A 23,643-nucleotide genomic window follows, 5' to 3' on the forward strand; every position below is an offset into this window, starting at 1 on the left:
TTCCTGAGACAACTGTATATTTCCCAATAGATATTCAATTTCCACTGTGAAAGATAGGAAAATCCTACCAGAACTTCTGAATTCCTTCCCTGTCAGATGCACAGCTGATTGCACCCCATCATGGATCCAAATGCTGGATTGTACCCAGCTACAGTGATGGTTGTACTCAGATAATGCAAATTTAGGAAGCTCTGCTTTGCCACACAAGTATGAGATTGAAACCACACGTACTTAGCTTCGGGGAAAGCTTTTGTATATGAAACAATCTTTGTACTTGTAGTTTGTAGTCTTGAGGTCTGTTCTACTTGTTCCACAAGTCTCCTTGTATTTTGTAGTCCTGAGATCTGTTCTGAAAGCATCTTTTCTGCAGTAGGGTACCTATTTTCCTTTTCTAGAAAGCATTTATGCTAATCATTCAGCTCCCACAGGAAGCCTAGATCTCACCTTTATCCTCAGCTACATGTAACTGAGAAGATTTTAGTTTTCTTCTCTCTCTCATGAAATAAGAGTTCCTTAGATAAAACAGCACTATAAAGATGATGAGCCTGGTGACAGAGCTCAAGCAGTTGGTCATATGCACAGTTCTAGGATAGCTGTCAACAGGGAAGAAGGAGAGATACTCCGTGGTGTAGTACCCTGACTCTGTGGGAAGCTGTGGAGATGGCTTTACTGCAGCTATCAGTTCATGGTGTACTATGTAAGAACCTGCAGCTTGTGTATCACCTTTTGCAAGGAAATCCTACCCAACCTTGCAAATACTGTCTGCTGCAAATTTCACAGGCTCTGTCACACTGTCTTGAACCTGTTGGTAGCTCTAGCACCCAAACAAATTGATGGAAAGGGATTATACACAATCGTTATAGTCTTCGAAAGCGATTATAAATGTCATCAGGAAGGTGATTAAAGGAAATGTCAGTTTTCATACATGATACATACTGAACAAGTTAATCTTCTACACATAGCCTGTTTTGAAAGGATACATTGTGTTAATGGGTTTTACTTCTCTTGGATGACATTTTTGTGAACTGTTGAAGGCAGTGCTTCAGAGGCAGAAAAATTAATGGGGCAGAGATACCTGCCAGATTAGAAATACCAGTAAGACAAAAGAACAAGAGAAGTGATTTTTTTTCTAGTGCGTTTAAATTAAGTATAATTCTGATTTAATGTAAAATTCAGTTTACTGAAAATCATTGTTAATACTTCAAAATGAACCTATACCTTCCTAGACCTATACCTGCACTGTGTCATTGATACCAGTTGAGAACTATCTGTGATGGTGGCAACTGCAGCGATCCTTCCAAACTGAAGTTCTGTAAGGAGTTTTTAATTCCTTTTGCGTCCTACCAAATAGCAAGGACATTTTTTTGAATAATTCATAAATCTCTCATTTAAGATATGAAATGATAATGCTACCCATAAAGTTCCTTTGTAGTGCCCTTTAAATGCTTGCTTATCTACTTGGAATCATGATTCTAATTAGTTTTATCAGAATTTCTTCATTTTGTTTTTAGCAATCTCATAGTCAGTAGTACAAAGTATATGTGGGGGAAAGAAAGAAACATTTGAGCACCTGTGACCAAATATCACCTCACTTCAAAGCCTTATTATCCCCCCGTCACAGGGGATTATTATCTGAGATTACACTATTGCAAGACTCATGGTGAAATTTAACTGGATCTAGTATTCAAGATTACACAGCTTGCAGGTTTTCAGGGCTACCATTAATGGTATTCTCCCCTTGCAGAAGGGAGATGATGATTTGTTTCATGAGACAGCACTTGCTTCTGGACTTGAAGGACTCTGGGGAGTCTTTAATTCCATCACGTGTGTCGAGGGTTTGGATTGCAGGGTGACAATAAAACAGTAGCAGATGTATTGTTAACCACCCTCTTCCCCACTTCAACCTCCAGCCCCTCCCTCTGCCCCCTTCCCACCAAGGACAGGCAATCGGGAGGGAAAGAAGGACAGAGAGAAGAGAGTTGGAAAAATTAAAGATGTTTTACTAATGCTACTAATAAGAATAGAGGAAGTAATACAAAATATACAAAACCAATCTTGAAAGTCCCAGCAACTGCAGAGCTGGCACCCAAAGTCCTGGAGTGGACCCTGCAGCCAACCAGAGCTGGATTCAGTCTGTCACTGGCCTCAGTTCACAGGGACGACTAACAAGGCCCTCTCCTTTCCATAGGGAAAAGGGAAAAAGGGACAAGATCCTCATGATCTCCCACTTTCATATGAAGTATTCACGTGAATGGGATGTTATACACAGTTGGTCAGTTTCTTGGTCACCTGTTTTTTGTGGCCCCTCTCACAAGATGTCCATCCATGCCTATCAATAACCTCACATTCCATTGCTATGTTCACCAAAACATGTATCTGGTTCTTCAGGAAAATGCAGCTAATACGAAGCTTTAGCTGACAGGCAAATTCACTAAAAGAGAAACTTGTTTTTAACAAATCCAGGACAGCATGACAGTCTAAAACATTGAAAAAGCCAAAGATACCTTCAAATGTCCCTGGTTCCTCCTAACTCATTCTGTAGAACAGTAATAGAAGAATGGAGTTACAATAGCTTTGGGTTTGTATGGTTTTGGGTGTGTGTGTGTGTGGTTTTTTGTTGTTGTTTGTTTATTTTCTTCCCTGAAAACATCACCATATTTGTTCTCATTTGTAAAAATATACATTTGCTCTAAATAAATTGTATTCTTGGCATTTTTCATGTGCATTCTGGAAAATTTCCAGAACTTATGGCCATTTAAAATGTATTAAAAATTCTAAATAAGTGTATATTACATTATCTCACAATATTTCACTTCTGTGTACCAAGGGCTTCCAGCCACATTCACAGAGGTAGAGAAGTATCCTTTTTATCAGCCATGTTGTTGTACAATTAGACTGTTCCAAGTATACGTTTGGCTGCTGCTAATGCTCAAACCTGGTTTGCTTCCAATAAAGCTGAGAGAATTTTATATATAAAATTGTTCTGCCCGAAAGACACTTTTTAGTTACTATTATAAGAAATGTTAAGTGACTTAATACCACACGTTTTTAATGTAATATTAGTTCTTCCAAAAGGAATGCTTTTCAAAATACTTTCACAAACTGGACAGTAGGAATTACTGTATATAGTAGCATCTTGTGTTCAAAATTAATTTGCTTCTACTAGCAAACCAATATTGTTTCTATGAGTGATGTTTTGCTCAAACCAAAGGACAGACTAATGTGCCATCTGAACTCTGTCACCCGAATAACAGATGGAAACAATCTGAGGAACTTACTAATTCTTCTTGTTTCTTTAATGAAAGCAATCTCAACTGATTATCTCAGAGCTATGGAATTCTATATTTCCAGCTCTGTCCATTATATGAAGGTAAGTGAAAAATATGATTTTTACCTGTAATAGTGATGTGCCCGATCTTTCTTTTAAAAGTCTTGCTGAAGTATATTTTGGAAAAAGGACTTGGTATTTGTTATGAATTGGTCTTTGTGTCATGTTTGGTAGCCATTAAGTGCTACTAAGGTTGGCTGAGTTACAAGCTTTTGAGAAATTCTTGTTCACTGTACTTGGTAGATACTTGCAAGAGCTGGAAAGCTCAGCTCCCTCCAAGTCCTGCCAGTGCAGGAGCCAAGAGCTGGCAGGACTTGCCAATAATTGCAGTTGTATGATTGTGGCCCAGACCCACGATGGGCCTGGGGCTGGAGCTGAGAGATGAAACTGAGAACAGGAAGACGGGCAGCAAAGAAAAAACAATGCCCAGTCCAGGGTACAGGGAAGGGGAGGGTCCTGAATTTCAGTGCAGAAGGTGTAGAAATCATAAAATCATAGAATAATTTTACTTGGAAGAGACCCTCAGGATCATTGAGTCCAAACATAACCTAACTCTGACACTAAGCCATGTCTCTAAGGACCCCATCTAATACGTTGCCCAGAAGGAGATCCAGTGATCCCATGAGCAGAGCACAGAACTGGGTTGTGGGACAGGATCTGTTCTTCGTTCTCCTGCATGATCTTGACAGGACTTTCTGCCATTGAGAGTCACTTTCGGTCATGCTGACTGCTCCTTTGTGAAGTACTTAGAGATGTTCCAAAGTGAAGTATCAAATATAAACTAAGTGTTGGTGAATATTATGTATTTCAGGGAAGTTGGATGAGAACTGACAGGAGGAAGAGAGAAAGCTGGGAAGTGACTTGGAGATGTTAACAAAGGAACTGCCAAAGCAGGGGAAGAAAGATGGGGAACAGGTGACAAAAAAAATTGACACGTGAGAATCCAAGTCCAATAGCAAGTTATGTTAAGAGTTTTGTCAAATTAAGAGTAGTATGTGTATGTGGAGAACTGCTAATATATATTGTCTTTTTATGGAGTGGAACAAAGGAGGCTTTATGAAGATTTCATTGTCTGACTGCAGCAGTGTGAATGGTGCGTAGAACTTTTGAAGAATGGCCGTTTATTTGGCCATCAGTGAAGAGCATTATCAAGTGCCACATGGGAAACTATTAGAGAAGGTAGAGGTGATGATGATGAACAGTGAAATAAAGAACTGACTTTAAATTCTATAGACTTGTACTAGAGGGGGGAAACTATCCAGAGGAATTTTCCTAAAGTAGTTTCTTACAAAAGTGCACAATAGAAAAAGTGAAAGTAGGATTTGTTCAATACAGAAATATAAAAGATGCAGTTGGTATAGAGGAGGGCTGGTATATCATACAGGAGGGAGTACAGAGTCTGGAGGGTTCAAGTGAAATGTGGAAGGAGAGTGTCTGCTCTTTTAAAGGTATCTGGTCAAAGGAACCATAAACAGAACACACAGAGACAAACCTGATGGACAAATTATAAAGGAAGTGGTGATAAGAAAAAATCTGGTCAGTCACTCTAACTGGTAAGAATATGTGGAGTATAAGAATGTGTGTTTTTTCCAGTAAGATTGTGTGACTAAGGACCTTGTCAGATTGGGATGATAAGGAAGGCAAACACATGGAGATGTAAAGCCTGGCCAGTAAGCATAACAAAGACAGTAACAGACATAGAATCATTTCGGTTGGAAGAGACCCTCAAGATTATCAAGTCCAGCCATTAACCCAGCACTGTCAGAAGTATCAAAGATAAAAATAAACAGAGCTTAACTAAGTCATTAGATGATGCAACAGTATAGTAATTAAAAAGAAGTATCACAATGGAATATACTAGATAAAATGTTTGATAGATTGGAAATCTAATAACCTCTATTTTTTTCATACTTTTACCTGTAGTGGGGATACTTTATTTCAGAGAAGTTCTAGCAAGAAAAAAAGTGTAAAAGCTTTTGTATTGCAGTAGTATAAAAAACAGAAGATGACTCAGAAGTATTAACATTTGGCAGAGTTCCCATTGTGGGTAATTTTATGTGCCAGAATTATTGAACAAAGGACTAAAAAAACCCTTGGAAATCTTTGGTGAAAATACAATGTCAAGATTGCTCCCAGTGTATGTACAGCAGGAAGATAAGGATGGTGTTTATGGTTGCAGGACTAAGTACTCAAAGGACAAGAATACTGATTGGGTTGTGCCTTCCTGTCTTTCCAAACTGCTTTTTGGCTCTTTCTGCTTCTGTTTTGTCATCCCCAGCCCTTGTCTGTCTTTCCTCACCTTCTCCTGAGATCTAGTTCCTCCTCCCAGAAATGTTTTCAGATTGTACTTTGATTTAAAATCTAGAAACCCCTGAGAGAGGGACCAGCCCCAGTCTCCTGTTCCTATTGTGTCCTTTTCAGGACAGAACCAGGCTGCTTTTTTTAATCTTGTGAGCCTTGACTTTGTTGGCTGGAGAGTGGCTCTGTTTTCACAGAAATGCCTCCCTTAACTGCTGTGGTGATGGTTTGGGGGGATATGGCACCTTCTGACTGGACTAGACTTGAAAGCCTCTAAACTTTGTGCCTCCGAGCACTCTTCAGTGTGATAAAGAAACCCAGGATGAACACTGGTGCTACTGCTGGATACTATTTTAGTTTTTTCCTAACCATGTGACCAGTAATAGTTTGTATTCCAAATGCTCAATCTTGAAATCTGTCTCCAAACAAGACACTTTAAAAAGACTATTAAATGAGAAGAATCACGCTGAGACATCGCACGTCTATCTGGTTGCGGAGGACAATGTTTTGTTTAGTACAAGGAGAAGGGATTGATTTCAGTGGGTACATTTGATATCATCATCACCACTTATTGCTCGGAATCTCACATGTCCTGCTGTGGTTTCTCTGCTCAAGGGTGGAAGAAATAAACTGAGCTCAGCTGAGTTGTTAAAAGCAAGTACTCTAGTGTCATTTGAGGTATAGGAGGGCTAACAGATGTATCCCTGTAAGGCTGACAGACATAACCTGTGGGAGATCTGTGCCCTTCTGGAAGAGCAGCTGAGCACCAGGCAGGATACACTGCCCACTGCATCCCAGAATCATCGCCTGCTGTTGCAGGAACAGGTATATACAATGTGGCTTTCCCTTAGTACCAAAGAATGAGTTTGCCGCGTGCAAAATACATAAGGTAAATCTGCATTAATTCTATAGCACTAACTAGTGCTAAACATCAGATATAATCTGTTTTTTACAGGAATATTGTATTAGGTCAACCACTCTGACCTATTCAGTAAGGACTCTTGTGCTCAAGGAAAAATATATTGGACTCTTACTAAATATAAACCATAAATATTTTTTGTCACTGAGGTTTTAAGAACTCTGGAGGGAAGTTTGGAAACAGATTTGCTTGATGTATGCTTAAAAAAATCCAAACAGTTCTCTCCCTTCAGCGCCCATTACAAATAATAAATTATAAATATGTATATGTACTTTCTTCCTTGAGACGATCCAATTATCTTTTACAGTAGTGCTTTAAACCTTGCAGTGGCCATTTGAGCCCAGATATTGCTGACATCTTAGGAACCAATTAAGATGCTTTGCCAAAAGTCACAAAGCCCTTGATGTAACAGTGAACAGAACCCAGTTCTCCTGACTTCTCCTTTTATAGCATGATCAGCTGCTTCTGTCACCATCTCGCTTTTTGTCTTGTCCCGTTTTCAAAAGCTCCAACTTAGGTCTAGATAATCTTTTTTCCCTTCTTGTTACTGCATGAGAGCCGTTGATTCTCAGTCCTTCCTCCAGTGGTAATCTGCCCTGCCATATACACATATACATTGCATCTCCCTTTTCCTTTGCTTCCCCTTCTAAGTACTCTCACGTGCTCTTATGTGCTGTAAATCAGAAGTGAACTTGTTGCCCTGGTGAATCTGAACCAGTGTTGAAGTTGGACATGTAGGTGCTGAACTGGGCAGCTGTGGTCAGTGGCTTTCTGTCATCTTCTTAATAACTTGACCACTGTTTCACCCAGAAGTGTCCCTGTCAGCCTGTCCAACACTGGATTTTTTTCATGCCATGCTGCCAAATCCTTGTTTAATACTGTGTGCAGTGTTGCAGTTCTTGTATTTTCTAAGGTCTTTTCACTGCTGCCTCATTCTCTGTTGCTGTTCTCATCCAGATAGTGAGTTGAGAGATGCTGCTGGCTGCTGCCATCTCCTTTCCCTCCTGCTCTGCTCCTTGCAACCCCTCCAGCTACCTGGAGCTAGTCCTGTTCTCCAGCAGCAACAGCAGTAGCAAGTGCTAGAGGCTGCAAGGAGCTGTGAAGAAGGATGTAGGAGCTGGTGCTGATGTCTGTGTGTAGGTGGGCAACTGGACCTGGAACAGAGTGTTATTATGCATGTGTCCTCAACCCTTTCTTAAAGTCTCCCTGGGTTGCAAAAGTTATTGTTGCATGTTCTTCTCTGGGCCCTTCCACATAATGTTGTTCGGTTTTGATTTTCTTGGTTCCTCGTGCTACCTTCTGACTATTGCTGTGTCTCATCCTTTCTGACTGAACCTTTATGCTCTCAGGATCTGACCTTGTGTACAAATACTGTCTCTCAGAGAAGAATCGGGAATCGTTATGTAGGAAATCGGTATAACAGAATTAAATGCAAGATGTTGTGGAAGGGAAAAGTGATTTTTTTTTTCTGCAAAATCTCTAGAGTTTCCCACTCTCACTCATTGTATAGATTTTTCTCACACTCTCACATCCACGTATTCACAAGCATCAGCTCCTGTGCCTGATGGTCACTGGTGACCAGCATCACTTGTACACAGTGCAGAAGACAAAGGACTCTGGCTGTCGTGCCTCACAGGTTCTCATTCACTGGTGGCAACAGACTGATCTGGAACTTGGTTGCCTTTAGGAATGGATGCTGTTTGCGATCTTTTGCATCATTATTTTTGTCTCAGCCCTTTGTAAGTCTTGAGTAGCATTATTTACTTTCACAGTTCTCTTGTATTCATCAGCTGTGCATTTTAAGGCTTCAGTTCTCTTCTCCATCTTTTTGACACCTTATTTTAGGTAATTTTTTTCCTCTTCACTCATTTGGTTTAAATCCCCATATAGGGTGCTCTGTAGTAATTAATGCATACTTTCCCTGTTAATACTTCTTTTGTATTTTCTTTGTGTGCTTTCATATGTGCACACACTTGTATTTATATTTCCTTCCTACTAATATATTATTTAAAAAAAACTTTACATACAAAAGGAAAGATAATAAATGAGTACAGAAGGATTACAGAAAGGAAAAACTCAGATCAGTTCTGGGTAATGAATTCAAACTATTGATACAGTATTCACAAGAAGTGAGAAAGCAAAATTGTTGCTGTTTTGTTTTGTTTTTTTCTTTTTTGCATACAATTATTGGCAGATGATCTTTCTGGCGTGTTACCAGGTACTACTTGTAAGTACACAGTTAGAGTCCAATTCTCTTTGCTGTTCTGATAACCTTATTAAAGGGAAATTATGACTAAGGTAAAGGGCATAAAATGGCTGGAACATTACAAGTGAAGAGAGAAGAAAGAACAAGCTTTTGCATGTGTATGTAGGAGAGAGTTGGAGGGCAAGGAGGGTGTGAGATCCCACTGTGCGCCAGGACCCTGAAGAGAAAAGCAAATATAAACCAAAACCATTGGCAGAGAGTGTAAGTCAGGGTCAAATGCTGTGCCTGGTTCTGCTGAGTAAGAAAATCAATGGGACTTGTCCTGAGGTCAGAAAATATCAGCAGACTCTGCAGTATTAACATTTTGCCCATCATATATCTGGTTAAAGGTTAAAAATAGTCCAAGCACTGGACAGTTTAGGCAGATGGAATTTTTTTTTTTTTAAATAGGATTTGAGGTAAAAATCTTCTAAGTTCAGAAATGCCTGCTGAGAATTAGCAGACCAAAAAATACTTCCCTGCCCTACTTTCCCTTCTCAGCCATTCCTGTGAAGCAGCACACTGGTCTCATAAAAGACATCCTCACAGACTCTGTGTGTTTTATGGAACCTGTGCTCTAATCCACTCCTGGCTTTTTTATGGCTCTCAACTGCTCTTTAAAATAGTTGAAGGTTTTTCATTTTCCATCTGCTTGAGATCACAGTGCATGTGTCAGAACTGTAGGCAAAGACCTGCAGCTGAAAGCACAACCACAAGGCTGGTAGGAATAGAGAGTTGTTGGCCATTTGGCCACGTTGCTGAGCAAAATCTTGCCCATTTGTGCTAAAATGATGGAAATTTTCCACCATCATTTGTTCCCAGGGTTAAGTTTCTTCCTTTACTGTTGCTTTGGGTGCTCATTCATTCTGCAGCAAGGAATGGATGGTGGTTGAACCTCTGGCTGCAGAAAGCACGGGAATCGTGTCAGTGCAGCAGCCAGGGGTAGAGGGGATGAGCTGCCTCTCTTTTAAGTTGTAAGAAACATAGCTCTAATGATTTAATTTCCTGGCTAATTTGACCTTGACTTTTTCCAGCATGAAGAAAACAGTTCTTAAACAGTTAATCCTAAAATGTAACCTTGAAAAAGAAAGTTATCTCTACACTTTTAACTCTGATTAAGTATAGTTTGTTCTATTAATTTGAGAAGTTGCTGAAATGTAGGACAGCTCTGTACAACTCTGTACAGTAGCGTTTTGGGTCTGATTTTTAGATTGAGAAAGTCTGTCCATCATTTCTATGCTGCATTATGTATTTAGTTTCAAGAGCAAGTTATAAGAATATCATGGTGGTCTAGAACAGACACTTATAGCTCAGTTCTAACCTCCCTTGTAGCTTTGCAGTGAAGATGTGCCAGGGCAGACCAAAGGACAGAACTGTGACTCTCAACTGCTGGAAGAAATTTAGAGCAACCTGAAGGCTATTTAGTTGTAACCATTGGGTAGTCCACGTCCATCTGTCTTCACTTCATGCATCTTAGACTTCTATTCATGTCTGGGCTGTCTACAGTGGCTGTAGGCCAATGTATTCCTGTGGAGGGAATAAACACAAAACACTTAAGTCACATTGAAGATGTCACATGGGACTAGGTCTGCTTTGTTGAGAAAAGGCACTTGGTACTAGCAGCCCAGTGCAGTAGACTAATGTCATGCTTCACCTGCTGCTGTGTTTGATAATTTTTGAAAATATCAGGAAGAAGAGTGGCAGCAGGTATGAGAGAGATGGGTTGAGGGTTATTTTTGCCTTTTTCAAAATCTTTATTAAGTTAGTGGAAGATCTGCAACATTTAGGAAACCTGAAGGTGTGTTCAGAAAGGATTAGGCAGGCTTGTAAAAGAAAGTTGCAGTGGAAGAACTTTTGAATAAAGCAGCATGACTGAACCATTCAGTACAAGTGATAATCCTGTTAGGAAGTTAGCAGGTCAACTCATCTAAGGAAAGGTGATCTTCACAATGTTGTTTTTGTGCAGTTTTGTGGATCTGAATTAAATATGATTGCTCAGATATGTGGCTCAATAAATTAAGCATTGAAATTAAAGCTGAAGATATGCTTTTTATGTCTTGAATTTATTTTCTGACTTGATATGCTTTCACAGATTAAGAGAATTCACAGAGATGCTATTAGGCAATGCAACAAACCTGGGAAAGTCATTAGGTGAGTGACAGAGCAAGAAAGAAAAGTGCAAATGAAGGAGGAGAAAGCACTGACCTTCCAAAAAGCAAAATCTGATCTAGCACAAGATGTCCAGGTCAGAGTTAGGGCATTGACAGTCAATACTTCTGACATGCTCAAAGGCAAACTTAGGTCATCATTAAAACAGTGTGATCACAAACTTACGTGATTGGCAGCTCCATTTCAGATCCAAAGTAGGCAGTTTCAGGTTTAGGTGGTTAACTTCTAAGAGACACTGAGGAATAAGCGGAGAACAGAAATAAAGTTAATAGATGCAACTCAGTATCTGTTTTCAAGAGAATGAATACACAGTACTCAGGTACTTATATAGTCTTTTATAATGAAAACTTGAACTTTTGCATATTAAAGAGAGGCACTGACAGGCTCTAAAGAAAACGCTGTCAGTCTTTCTCAGCAGTGAAGAAGGTGACTGTTCCTCATATTACTCCTTGCATGTACTTTTGATTCTCGCTGTCTATTTTTATACCAAGGTCTCTGTTTCCATTGGTTCTGTGCCACTGTTGGGTGCTTAGCTGCCTACTTTACCTGAGTTGTGTAGACAAAAATGAAGGGAAAAGGAGGCATCAGCATCCCTTATCAGCATAATTTTGGAATGCAGTACCTTTCTTGTATATCCAGAAGGACAAACAGAAAAGCTCTAGGACACTGAGGGGAAATAAATATGGGAAATCATAATAAAGACAGGAAGTGAACGGATGACTCAAGACAAAGAAAAGAGGTAGGAGGAATAATGGAAAATGGAGTGGAAAATAAATGAATGAACTAGAGGTAGAAGATGGAAAGGAAAGAGGAGAATATTCAGTGAAAAGAGACAAGATGGAGAAAGGAATAGGAACCAAAATGAAAAAAGGGAGGATAGTATAAATAAAAGAGGGAAAGCTGAAGTTAAGCTGTGACTAGTGATAGGAAAACAAAAACCAACCATACAAACCCCAACACGTGGAACCGATATTGAAGAGGGAGAATTGATAGACAAGCAAATAAGAAAAGTATGGGTGTAAGAGCCAGACTGTGAGCAGGGAGACAACACTGGCAGATTTAGAGCTGTCTGTCCAACTTGGATGTCCAGTTAGGAGAGCTCAGGAGTCATCAGCAGAGACTTGGACTGATAGGACCATCCAAGTCTAGTAGAAAATCTTGTTTAATAGAAAAAAGCAATGTTTGAAGTCACTTTGTGCTGGAACTTCTCTGTTTCTCAGAAATATGGCTTACTGGCAGATACATGAATGATGTTGGACAAGTTAGAAAATGTTCCAGGAGGACTGGCTTTCAAGAGAAAAAGATAGAAAATAGACCCTTCAGATTTGAGATCCTGAGGTGTAAAGTTAACAAAGTACTAATATGCCTGAACATGAGAACAATATGTATGAAATGCTTCATGTATGAGGATGAATGGGGCTCAACAAAAACTAGGTCAAGGACTATCTGACTAATAATTAAATTTCATGGATAGGATAGGAGAAAAGTGACATTAATAAAATTTAACTAAGCCCATAGAGCTCAACATTTATGTGTTAAAAATATTAAAAACATAACAAAGAATATAAAGTGCTATTGTAGATGTAGTGATACTGGTTATGCACTGTCTATGACACAGTGTCATCAGGATCTGGAGCTACGAGCATGAAATGGGAAGACTCATGCTGTGAAAGTAGTTCATCATTGCTAACAACCACAAGTGTGTATACAATAACCAACACAAGAGCTCTACAATGGTAGAACTAGTTCTGCTGTGAATTATATCCTAAGGTGGTTTAGCATAAAGCTAATAAAATTTCTTGGAGCAAAACCAGGTTTCTACCATCATCTCCTCCTTTCCCAGGTACTGGAGTACAGGATGATGCTTATATTGCTGTTCTCTTTGCTCTAAAATGGCAGAAGTTTTTACCTTGTTTCAATAAGATAGAGAACATCCTGTGGCTTATGGTGAAGGCACTTTCTAGGGCAATGAGGAAAGTTTGAACTCCTTAAAGCAGAAAATGAAACGAAGACTTCAGTTTCTGGGCAACACATTCATGTATGGTTTCAAGAGGGGGTCAGCTGCCTTGTAACTTTGTCCCAGTTCTCAAACTGTAAAGAGGACTGTGTGATGCAAAGAGAAGCATGGAGTGAGGCAGTAACCAGAGCCAGGGAAACAAATGCAGTTATGATCATCTGGAAGAGATTCGTTTGACTGGAGTGTGTCTCACAACCAGTCCACTGAGCCGAAATTTAGCGATGATGGCATGAGCTGAAGTATCACAGCCTGTGTAGAAGAGTGACAAAGAATGTGGCTCTGAAAAGAAAAGAAAACACCAATAAAAACCTTCCAGAAAACATTTCACAGTAGAAATAGCACTTATAGGCTTTGTGGTGACTTCAGAAAGGTAAAAGTTATTTTATTAATGTCCAAGTTGTTAATGTCCTTCCATTTAGAATGGCACAGTATGTGACATTATTGTCAATAATTTACTGAAAGGATTTTAAAGTCATCAGAAAAATATTGCAGAAGACAAACAGAATGAGTCAGAGAGATCTGTCCTTAAATTTTAGACTAGAAGTGAGAAATAATTGAATGTACACTGGAGATCAGGAGAAGCAAAATGCATTTCCTGTGTGTCTTTGTTAGATGTGGTTTGTCTGAGTTCAGGTTTACAACACAGATCTCTTTCCATACCCCAACCCGTCACCTCTTTTTCTTTCCATGCTATTTTCTAGCATGACAGCAAGTATGCTACTGCAAGGAAATTGTGACCTAAATACAAACAGGATTTTTTCTGGCTGTTTAGCCGCCTTGGTTCCCATAACAGCAATGATTTACATAGTCTGGCTTCAGATGTTTGTGAAACAAAGTAAAATCCTTACCAGTTAGATTCATACAATGTGAAAAAATTGATTTAGGAAAAGATATGTCAGAGTAGGGCAAATCCAGCTGAGCAATTTGGCACCATACCTCTCATTTCAAACAAGAAAGAAGCAAGCGGCATGTGAAAAGATGACTTGTCAACAAGTAATTCAAGTATGGAAGATGATTGAACACAGGAGCAAAGAAGTTTGGTGTAGAAACAAGAGGTTTACATTACTTCAGGAAGGCGTTTTGCAGTGGTTTTGGGAAGAGGGAGAATCCCATGTCCCCAGAAACTCCCATAGAGAGAATGCAGACCATGTCCTGAAAGAGATCTGGTTCACCAGCAGAGCTCTGTGTAAGGGGTTGCTTGGTGGCTCTGTTGTGCCTACAGATCCTGCACTCATATGTGGGGATCTCTGAGCTCAGGTTGCTACATTGAGACTGATGGAGCCTTGTCAGCTGCTGTAGGGTATGAATCCCTTTTACTCCTGCCTTTACATTGCCTTATCATCTCTGGGTAGTGTCTTCCTGATCAGATAGTACTTGGGAAGACACTAGAAATAATCCTGTAGATATTCTTCTTCAGAGAAGAAGGGGGAATGGGCATGACTGCAGTAATTAGGGTGCAGAAAAAAGCAGGAATTTCAAGAGAGTGAAGTGAAAGATGGGGTTGGACTGAAGAAGTAGTGTCAGCATCGCTTGAAATTAAGCAGGTATTTTTCCATAGATCTCAAGAGTACCCACGAGTTAGAAGATGGTGCTACAGTCCCACCGTGTCACTGGAAAAATACTGTCTATAGGAAACTCCACAAATTTGAATCATTGCCTTAGAGTTTACAGGTATTGTTTTCCACTGTGGTTGGTGTAATCTGGCCTGTGACTGATGGCTGTTCCTTTCTTCCTGACTTGATTTAATTCTAAGTGAGACAGACGAATTGTAGGCACCACAAGTAAGCAGGCGCATAGAGAAAAATCTAGGTTTTTATAGAGAATGACACAGCTTATCTGCTTGCTAGTGGCTGAACTATATGGATTCTCTAGACTTGTCTCCATATTTTTTCACACACTGTTTTATCAGTCAGCAGAAATTGTGTGAGCATTTATATGGTATGCCAGTAATCTCATGATTGCTAAAAACCTACAGGCTAACAAGACTTCATGCAAAAATCTAGAGCCTGATCTGTGGAGCTGGTGACTGCCTACCAGTTCAGAAAGGACCTGCATCCTGACTTTGAGTTGCTGGATATCATGTTTCAGGGATGTCATTTACTGATGGTGAAATCATTTACAAAGAAGCAAAATGTCTTTTCAGATGTCAAAATACCGTGGAGTTCTTCAGTGAGCATGTTGTATTTTTACACTTCCCTGTTTTCTAATATGTCTTTCTCCTTTTGCTGTGTAAGACTCTAGAACAGCCAGAGGAAAGACTCTGCATAGGGTTTTGCAATGAAGTGAAGTGAACACAGATTTATTGCTATTCAAGCAAACTGAGGTGATTCTAGTTACAATGTAACTAGATGCAAACAGTCCTTGTACAGGTGTGATTTGAAATGGATGAACTTTTCAAGCCTCTAAATAACTACAGAAGTGTATCCATGTAAAATTGTATCACTCCTGAGAGAAATACCTGCAGAGAAAGATTCCGGTGGCACTGCATTACACTGTTACTAATTCGGGGATATCTCTATGTAGAACTGTTTCAAGGAAGGCTTTCACAGGAATGTGAAGACTTTTCGTACTAAAATAGTTGTATTAGTACAACCTCTAGCATAGATACATGTCAATTTATTACTATGCTGATAAATACTTGATTTTCTTCTGCAGGACTTGATAAAACCAGTGTATTCTTTGCTATGTCCATATGTTTGTGCTCATATTAAAGGACATGTACCATTTAATTTAACCAGACTAATTAAAGTGGTGCAATTTTTGTGTGTCAGCAAAGCCCAATAGGCCTGGGTATAGAGATCGCGCACGCAGGCACTATCCAATCCCTTCAGGGGTTATGAGGTTTATCAGCAAATGGATATTTGGACCTGGTATGTTTTATCGGCTGCTTTTACTGCAGGGATGGATTCTGATGCTCTTGCTCATGTGCACTGATCTGAACCCACAGGGTACATTTATATTTCGTGAGCTTTGAAGGTGTTTCAAAATTTGATGCTTAGATGAAATGTCAAGAAATCACTGGAAAGCAAAACTCTGGGAAAAAAGAAAACTAGAAAGCCCCTGAGTCTCAATTCAATTGAAACTGAAATGATGTTTATTCTGTGTTTCAGTTTTTGTCTTTCACTACAAAAATCAATATTACTACAGACTAGATCCTGAGGTGTTTTCTCAATGGAAGTTTTTCCTGAATTAAAAGTTGAAGTGTGCAGGACTGACTCAGCATCATCACTGAAGCTGATGGAAATAACTAAATTATTGTGGCCATTGATGAATTTTTATATGGATTTAAAGGGAATCAGTTTCAGTATATCACATACGAACTATGTAATCAGCATAAGCTGTATAAAGCTAATATTTTGAGAAAGACATGTATACAGTGTTACTGTATATAAGCCAAGCTATAGCATTACTTTGTAAAATGAAAATCAGAGTACCTATTTTATTGGTGCTATAAAGCTTATAAAAAGGCAAGAAGCCAGACAATCTGGAGACTCACAATTCTGAAATCAGGAGAAAGATCTTTTTTTAAGAACCTGAGGTTTAGAAACATGTTTAGTGGGAATGAAAATGTTATGGAATATGTTGTAGCATGCGTGTGTTTCTTATCTCTGTTTGATTTTACATTCTGTGGTGCTTTGCAAAACTTCGGACATGCACAATCTCAGCTGTCCACAGACAGAAGGTGAGGAAAGATGAATTTGGGTAGTGTGTGAATAGTGAGGTGAGATGGGATTTGTGTGTTCGTCATCTTTTCCGTGCTGTGGGACCCGTCAGGAATGCGCTAAAGCAGAGCCTGAATGTCTGTCAGAAGTAGCTCAGGGGGATGTAGCAACAGCATGAAAGATTCCTTGCTGGTATTAAAATCCCTGGATGTGTGATAGGTGTGATTCATTCACACACTCTAAGTAAAATCAACTTGTGGCCAGAAAGGCACTGCCTACAGAGATGAGTTGTTTTCCCATCACCTCTTAGCATGCGCATTGTTCATTTCCAGGAGAGACTGTGGCAACATTAGGGACATGGTTTAGTGCCAGAGTTAGGTTATGGTTGTACTTGATGATCTCTTCCAACTTGATAGTCTCTTCCAACCAAAATGATTCTATGATTCTATGAACATGGTCCTTAGGGCAGGGCCTTAGCTGTTGCCATTGTTGCTGTGGCTTTTGGCCTTGTATTGGTGTGCTGTATGGTTGTTAGAGGACTTCGTGGCTGTACACATGGGAGGTGAGGGACAGAGATGATCTGTGGTCTGTCTGGGTGAAACTATTTAATTGTCTGGAAAACCGGGAGTGTGGCCCTTTGGGCTTCTGTTTTATATGATGACTGCAAGTTATTCTGACTCACTGCTGCATAATCCATGTATAGTAGTGTTGCTAAAGCTTTTTTTTTTTTTTTTTTTATAGCTTTAGCAGGGCATTGGTGTTGGGGGTTTTATTTGTTTTGTTTTGGGTTTTTTTGAGGCTGTCCAGGCATTTTGCTCTGTATATGTGAATATTGTAATCTCAAAGGTGGATAGCTAGCCAAAGATTTGAAGCTGATTTTTCTTTTAAGTGTTTGGCTCCTGTTTAGACAACTGGATGAAATGGGCACATTTCCATATGTTCTAGGCATTTGGCATCTCTATCTGCCCTACTTGGTCTGCACATACCTACGTTTATCCTGCTTAGAAAGATAAGCAGTATAAGCAATATTTGCAGACAATGGGGTACTGGGCATATTAGAATAAGTCTGAGGACAAACATTTGGGCCACAAAAATGGGCTGAGAAGTAAATGAACCCATCAGTCAAAACATAAATGTGATGATCCTGCTCTTAGTGTTGTCCTTTCTAATAATGATGGCCACTGATAAAAGCCAATAGACTGGTAGTTGTTCTTAGCAGTCAAAATTGGGGAGATTGTTCTCTGGGGTTTGCACATCAGGTACATCACAGTGAAACTATTGGGATTTATAGTGTAAGATTGTGCTCTCAAAACTCATCCCACATGGTGAAGAGTGCCCAGTCCCACAAAGGGGTTTTAGCTGAATGTTGGGTTCACTCCTTCCCAGCCCAATCCAGAGAGGACATTCCAGGAGACTTTGTGGGGTAAGCAAGGACAAAAAAGAGCAGGGAGAGAAATACTAGTAGAGAAGCAGTTTCTGCACTGTGTAGTAGGTACAGTATAGTTGCACCCCTAGAGGATTATGTCCTCTGGTTTGTCTCAATTAGTATGTCAACTTAGTGACTTAGATGTTGTATGAATGAATGAATGCTCAAGTTTATTGTCTTTGATGGGATTTGTAGTGCTGGGGTAAAACTCATTGCATCTTCAGCGCTCTCAGCCCCACTGCTGAGTTTGCTCAATTTCTGGCCCTGTTTTTTGTCAGTCCTCCATCACAACGGTAAAGGAGGAAAAAACCCCTGCAATTAGAAAATGGATCCTGTTGCATTTCTCCTTTTTCTCTCCAGCTGCACTTGATCACCTTGAGCCTGTCTATTGCATTGGATGCGAAACTGAAGCCCACCTTAAGTGCTTATAACTCGTGGGTGTGACTTGCAGAATTCTCCCAGCCCAGCTGCTGTCGGGGCACGGTGGCTGCAGCAAGGGCGAGAGGGAGCCGAGTAGATGGAGAGTGGAAGCGGGGCGGGGGGGGCCCGCAGAGGTTGGGCAGAGGAACGGTGCTGCAGCAAGGATGAATCTCCAAAGGAGCAGAGGGGCAGGTCTCCAAGAAAGAGGTCGTCAACCACACTGCAGCAACACACAGACGGCACCAGACCTGGCTGGAGGCCCATTTTTTTTTCGGAGCCCTGCGCTGATTTAACCCTCCCAAGCGGATGTACTTTAGCACTGCAGCAGCAGGTCCAGAAGTGCTGGCGTTTTGCAGCCCTTCCCCCGCCCCGCTCCTCCCCGCACCCCCGAAGCTTCAGCAGCGAAGCCGGGGCGGAGACCGAGGGGCGGTGGCGGCGCGGGAGCCGCACCCCTCCCGGCTCGGGGGCGAGAGCCCGCGGCCACCGGGAGCGAGGGGCCCGGCTCAGCGAGGGGCCGCAACACGTGGGTGAGGCCGGGGCAGGCAGCGGGGCTCGGGCAGGCAGCGGACTCGGGGGCGGCTCCCGCCGGCAGCCGTGTCGCTGTTCCGTGCCCAGGTGCTGAACCAGAGCCAGCCGCGGCTTAGCGTCCTCCCCCCACCTCCTCCCGCGCAGCAGCTGGAGCAGGAGAAAGCGGATCCGGCGAGTCCCGGTCCCTCCTCCTTCCTCCTTCTTCTTCTTCTTCTTCCTCCTCCCCGGAGTCGCCGTCTCGAGCAGCCGGCAAGCATGGAGCGGACGGCGGCGGGCCCGGAGGCGGCCGGCGGCTGCTGCTCGCCGCTCGCATGAGGCAGCCGGGCGGCGGCGGGGAGTGAGGCCGGGCCAGGGCCGGGCGAGGCGGCTCCGGGCTCCGGCAGCTCCCCACCCCCGCCGGCCATGGCGGCGGCTGCTCAGCGGAGCCGCGGCGGGGCGGTGGTACTGGGCCTGCTGCTGCTGCTGGGACTGTGCACCGGACGGGCGGCGGGCGGGCCGCTCCGCTACTCGGTGCGGGAGGAGCTGCCGCACGGTGCCTTTGTGGGCAGCGTGGCGAGCGACCTGGGCGTGGATCCGCGGCGGCTGGCGGCGAGGGGAGCGCGACTGACCTCGGGCAGCGGCCGGCAGTACCTGGAGCTGGAGCTGGGCCGAGGGGTGCTGCTGGTGCGGGAGCGCATGGACCGTGAGGCGCTCTGCGAGCTGAGCCCCACCTGCTTCCTCAGCCTGGAATTGGTCATCGAGCAGCCCATCGAGGTGCACAACGTGGAGGTGGAGGTTCTGGACATCAACGACAATGCACCGCGCTTCCCCCGCCAGGATTACCGGCTGGAGATCAGTGAGTCTGCCGTGCCCGGGGCCCGCTTCCACATTGAGAGTGCCCAGGACCCTGATGTGGGCACCAACTCTGTGCAGGGCTACCAGCTCAGCCCCAACCACCACTTTGTCCTGGACCTTAAAGGCTTCCAGAGTGGCAGCAAGCTCCTGGAACTGGTGCTGCAGCAACCACTGGACCGGGAGCAGAGTGCCCTGCAGCAGCTGGTGCTCACTGCTGTGGATGGTGGGGACCCCCCCAAGTCTGGTACAGCCCAGATCTCTGTGCGAGTTATGGATACCAATGACAACCCACCTGCCTTTGACCGCTCCACTTACACTGTGAGCCTTCTGGAGAACGCCCTGCCTGGCACACTAGTGGTCAAACTCAATGCCTCAGACCCCGATGAGGGCTCCAATGGGGATGTGATCTATTCCTTTGGCAGCTACACCCCACAGAAGGTGAGGCAGCTCTTTAGTGTAGACCCACATTCAGGGGAGGTGCGTGTTAATGGTACCTTGGACTATGAAGAGGCATCCTCCTATGAGATCTATGTGCAAGCCACTGATCAGGGCCCTGTCTCTATGGCTGGACACTGCAAGGTTCTGGTCAACATTGTAGATGCCAATGATAATGTTCCTGAGGTGGTCCTGACCTCCCTGTACAGCCCAGTGCCAGAGGATGCAAAGGCAGGAACTGTGGTGGCCCTGATGAGTGTCACTGATCAGGACTCAGGGTTGAATAAGCAGGTGACCCTGCGTATTCCCCCCGGCCTCCCCTTCACACTCAACTCTTTCAAGAACTCCTACACCTTGGTTACCCAGGGCAAACTGGACCATGAGAAAGCAGCAGCCTACAACATCACAGTTACAGCTACCGACTCTGGGACCCCCCCTCTCTCCTCCCAAAAGGTGATCCACGTGGACATCTCTGACATCAATGACAATCCTCCACGCTTTGAGGAACCCGTGTACTCAGTTTACATCCCAGAGAACAACCCCCTTGGAGCCTTGATGTGCACTATCAAAGCCACTGACCCAGATGTTGCCGAAAATGCCTATGTATCCTATTCTCTGCTAGATGGGGAGATTGAAGGGCTACCTGTCACCTCCTATGTCTCTATTAAATCTGATAGTGGTAACATGTATGCTGTTAGATCATTTGACTATGAGACACTACGGGAGTTCCAGGTGGTTGTCCAGGCTCGGGATGCTGGGACCCCACCACTGAGCAGCACTGTCACTGTCCACATCTATGTGGTGGACGAGAATGACCATGCTCCACAGATTCTGTATCCTACCTCAACCAACACTTCAGCAGCCCTGGAGATGATCCCACGCTCGGCATATGCTGGATATTTGGTAACCAAAATTATAGCCATTGATGGGGATTCGGGACAAAATGCCTGGTTGTTCTTCCACCTGGTGCAAACTTCAGATCCGGGTTTGTTCAGGATAGAGCTCCATACTGGGGAGATTAGGACTACTCGCAAACTGGGGGAGGACAGCACACCTACTTTCAACCTGACGGTGGAGGTGAGAGACAATGGAGAGCCACCGATGTCCTCATCAGTAGCCATCACTGTTGCCGTGGTGGACAGAGTTTCCAAAATCATCCCTGATACAAGAAGGCACTTTAAAAGTCCAAGCAATTACTCAGAGATCACTCTTTATCTCATCATCGCTTTGAGCGCCATCTCCTTCGTTTTCCTTTTCACAATCATTGGGCTTACCGTTATCAAGTGCTACAGATACAGTCTGTACGGAGACTCCTGCTGTGCAGGGTTCTGTGGGGTCAGAGAACGGTGCCCTGCTGACTTGTACAAGCAGGCCAACAACAACATTGATGCTAGGTTGCCCCAGGGGTTAAAAGTCCAACCCCATTTCATTGAAGTGAGGGGCAACGGGTCTCTCACCAAGACCTACTGCTATAAGGCATGCCTCACTGCGGGATCGGGAAGTGACACTTTTATGTTTTACAATACCTGTGGCCCAACAGGAACTACTGGTCCCTCTGCAGTGGTGACTGAGAGGCATCTGACAGGACAGAGTGGGCAGAGTGCACAAAACCTGATCATACTTAAAAATGACTCCATTACTCCTAACGAGGTGAGGCTACAATGATAAATGGTCAGCAGAATGCTCTGAGCAAATCTATACTTAAGCAGAGGTTCAAGCTGGAAAATTCAGATTAAGTGTATTCCCTTTTGGGCCTGATGGCAGACAGCTGCCAAACATGGTTCTAATGAATTCTAATCTGTGCAATGCATTTTGTTTCTAGGTAAATAGTGGGACTCTCAGGGTCCATTTGGTAAGTTCGGTATATGCATCTGTTGGTTGAGATTTGCTTCATTTTTGCAGCATATGCTGTACAGAGTGTTGCCTCTTTTCTCTTACAGATCTAAAATTGCCGGCTGTCAGTGCTAGGGAATGACACATGTAGTCTGAAATTTTTTACACTAAAACTAACATTGCAAGAAAAAAAAAAGTGATTAGCCTGGAAATCAATAGATTACTTTGGGGCAGCTATAGGTGTTTGGAACTTCATTGATTTCATCCCTGGGCAAAGATGTTGAATTTAGATCATTGCAATAATATGCTTTGCTTACTTATGTGAGCGTATTTTAATTGCCTGAAAACTGCAGTCCCTCCTTTGGTGTCTGTCCTACTCTGTGCTGCATTTTGTGCTTTCTGGACAGTGACAATCCGGTGACATCTTTATACAGAATTACAGCAAGTTACCATTGTTAGGTTAGTGTGACAACTTCTAACTTGCTGGGTTGCTATTGAAAATTGTTTAATACCTATGGTTTGACCATCAGTGTATTAACCTTTTCAATATTTCCCACAGTGAAGAATTAATGGTTGCCTTCTGCCAGTATCCAGGCAGTCTGCAGTGAGGGGGTGGTTTGCCTGCTCTGTACGGTTTCCTTTCTACATATATCAGAACTAAACTCGGAAGCACTCATAGGAGACACTAATTGTGGTTCGCAAAAGGAACATTTTGCAATTACTATGTGTTTTTACCCTGCAATTGTGGTAGACGTAGATCGGTTTGTACATTAATGTGTGCTGTGCCTCCAGATGTGTAAAGCTGGGGGAGTAACTGTGGTGGGATAGAAAGGAGCCTGACTTGTGTATTCTCACCACAGAAATTTAATTTCTTTCTTTATTGCTTTATACTTATTCACATATTAAGATGTTTGTATCTTTTGTAACTGTTGTTCAATTACACAAAGATGCAGAAATCTGAAGGACTAGCAAGTCTTCCATAAAAATGCTTCTAGAGGGTAATGATCATCCACTCAAAACTAATCCATTTAATGCAGTGTTTTTCTATAAATCACAGTGGCAGGTTGTGGGGAATTATTTTTTGTTTTTTCTACCCAGCTTAAGGTATTTCTGACTATAATAAAAATGCCTGGAGTGTGTTTGATATAGGAGGGAACATGAGATGTATTCCATAAGCATGTATGCTGAAGAATCAGAGTGAAATATGCGCCTTCAATCTGTTTTTTTCAGGGGAAACAAAGAAGAGCAATAATTGAAAATGGCTTCAATTTGGATGCAAGAGTGGTAGGAAATTAGTTTAACAGATTCCCATCCCATTTTAGGGAGTCATTGCATTGAATGCAATGAACTAGCAAGTTTTGAACAGCAGTGCAGCTCAGGCAGTGGCAGCAAAGCCAGCCCACACCTGGAGTGCAGAAGCATGGAACAAACTAATGCCTGTGTGGAGTTATGATCCAAATGAGTAATCAATTATTCAAATAGTTCTGTGTGATGTAAACAGAGGTGAAATTCTGACAAGTTCCGCTCAT

The 23,643-nt window shown here is 42.5% G+C and overlaps 1 protein-coding gene across 10 annotated transcripts in view; it reads left to right on the plus strand.

The window, feature by feature from the left end:
* Positions 1-23,643, plus strand: part of LOC136107602 (protocadherin alpha-C2-like) — a 167,822-nt gene that overhangs the window by 100,175 nt on the left and 44,004 nt on the right. Inside the window, exon 1 of one of the 10 annotated variants that reach the window (XM_071814866.1) lies at positions 18,912-21,931. The exons of 8 other annotated variants lie outside the window; for them this stretch is intronic. In XM_071814866.1, coding sequence (XP_071670967.1) covers positions 19,415-21,931 — 2,517 coding nt within the window. In that variant the 5' untranslated portion in view covers positions 18,912-19,414. Of the gene's footprint in view, positions 1-18,911; positions 21,932-23,643 lie in introns of those variants that run through there. One more of the 10 variants, XM_071814858.1, reaches the window with a different exon arrangement.

Source organism: Patagioenas fasciata, chromosome 14 (genome assembly GCF_037038585.1).
Source record: "Patagioenas fasciata isolate bPatFas1 chromosome 14, bPatFas1.hap1, whole genome shotgun sequence".
In the NCBI taxonomy this organism is placed as follows: domain Eukaryota; kingdom Metazoa; phylum Chordata; class Aves; order Columbiformes; family Columbidae; genus Patagioenas; species Patagioenas fasciata.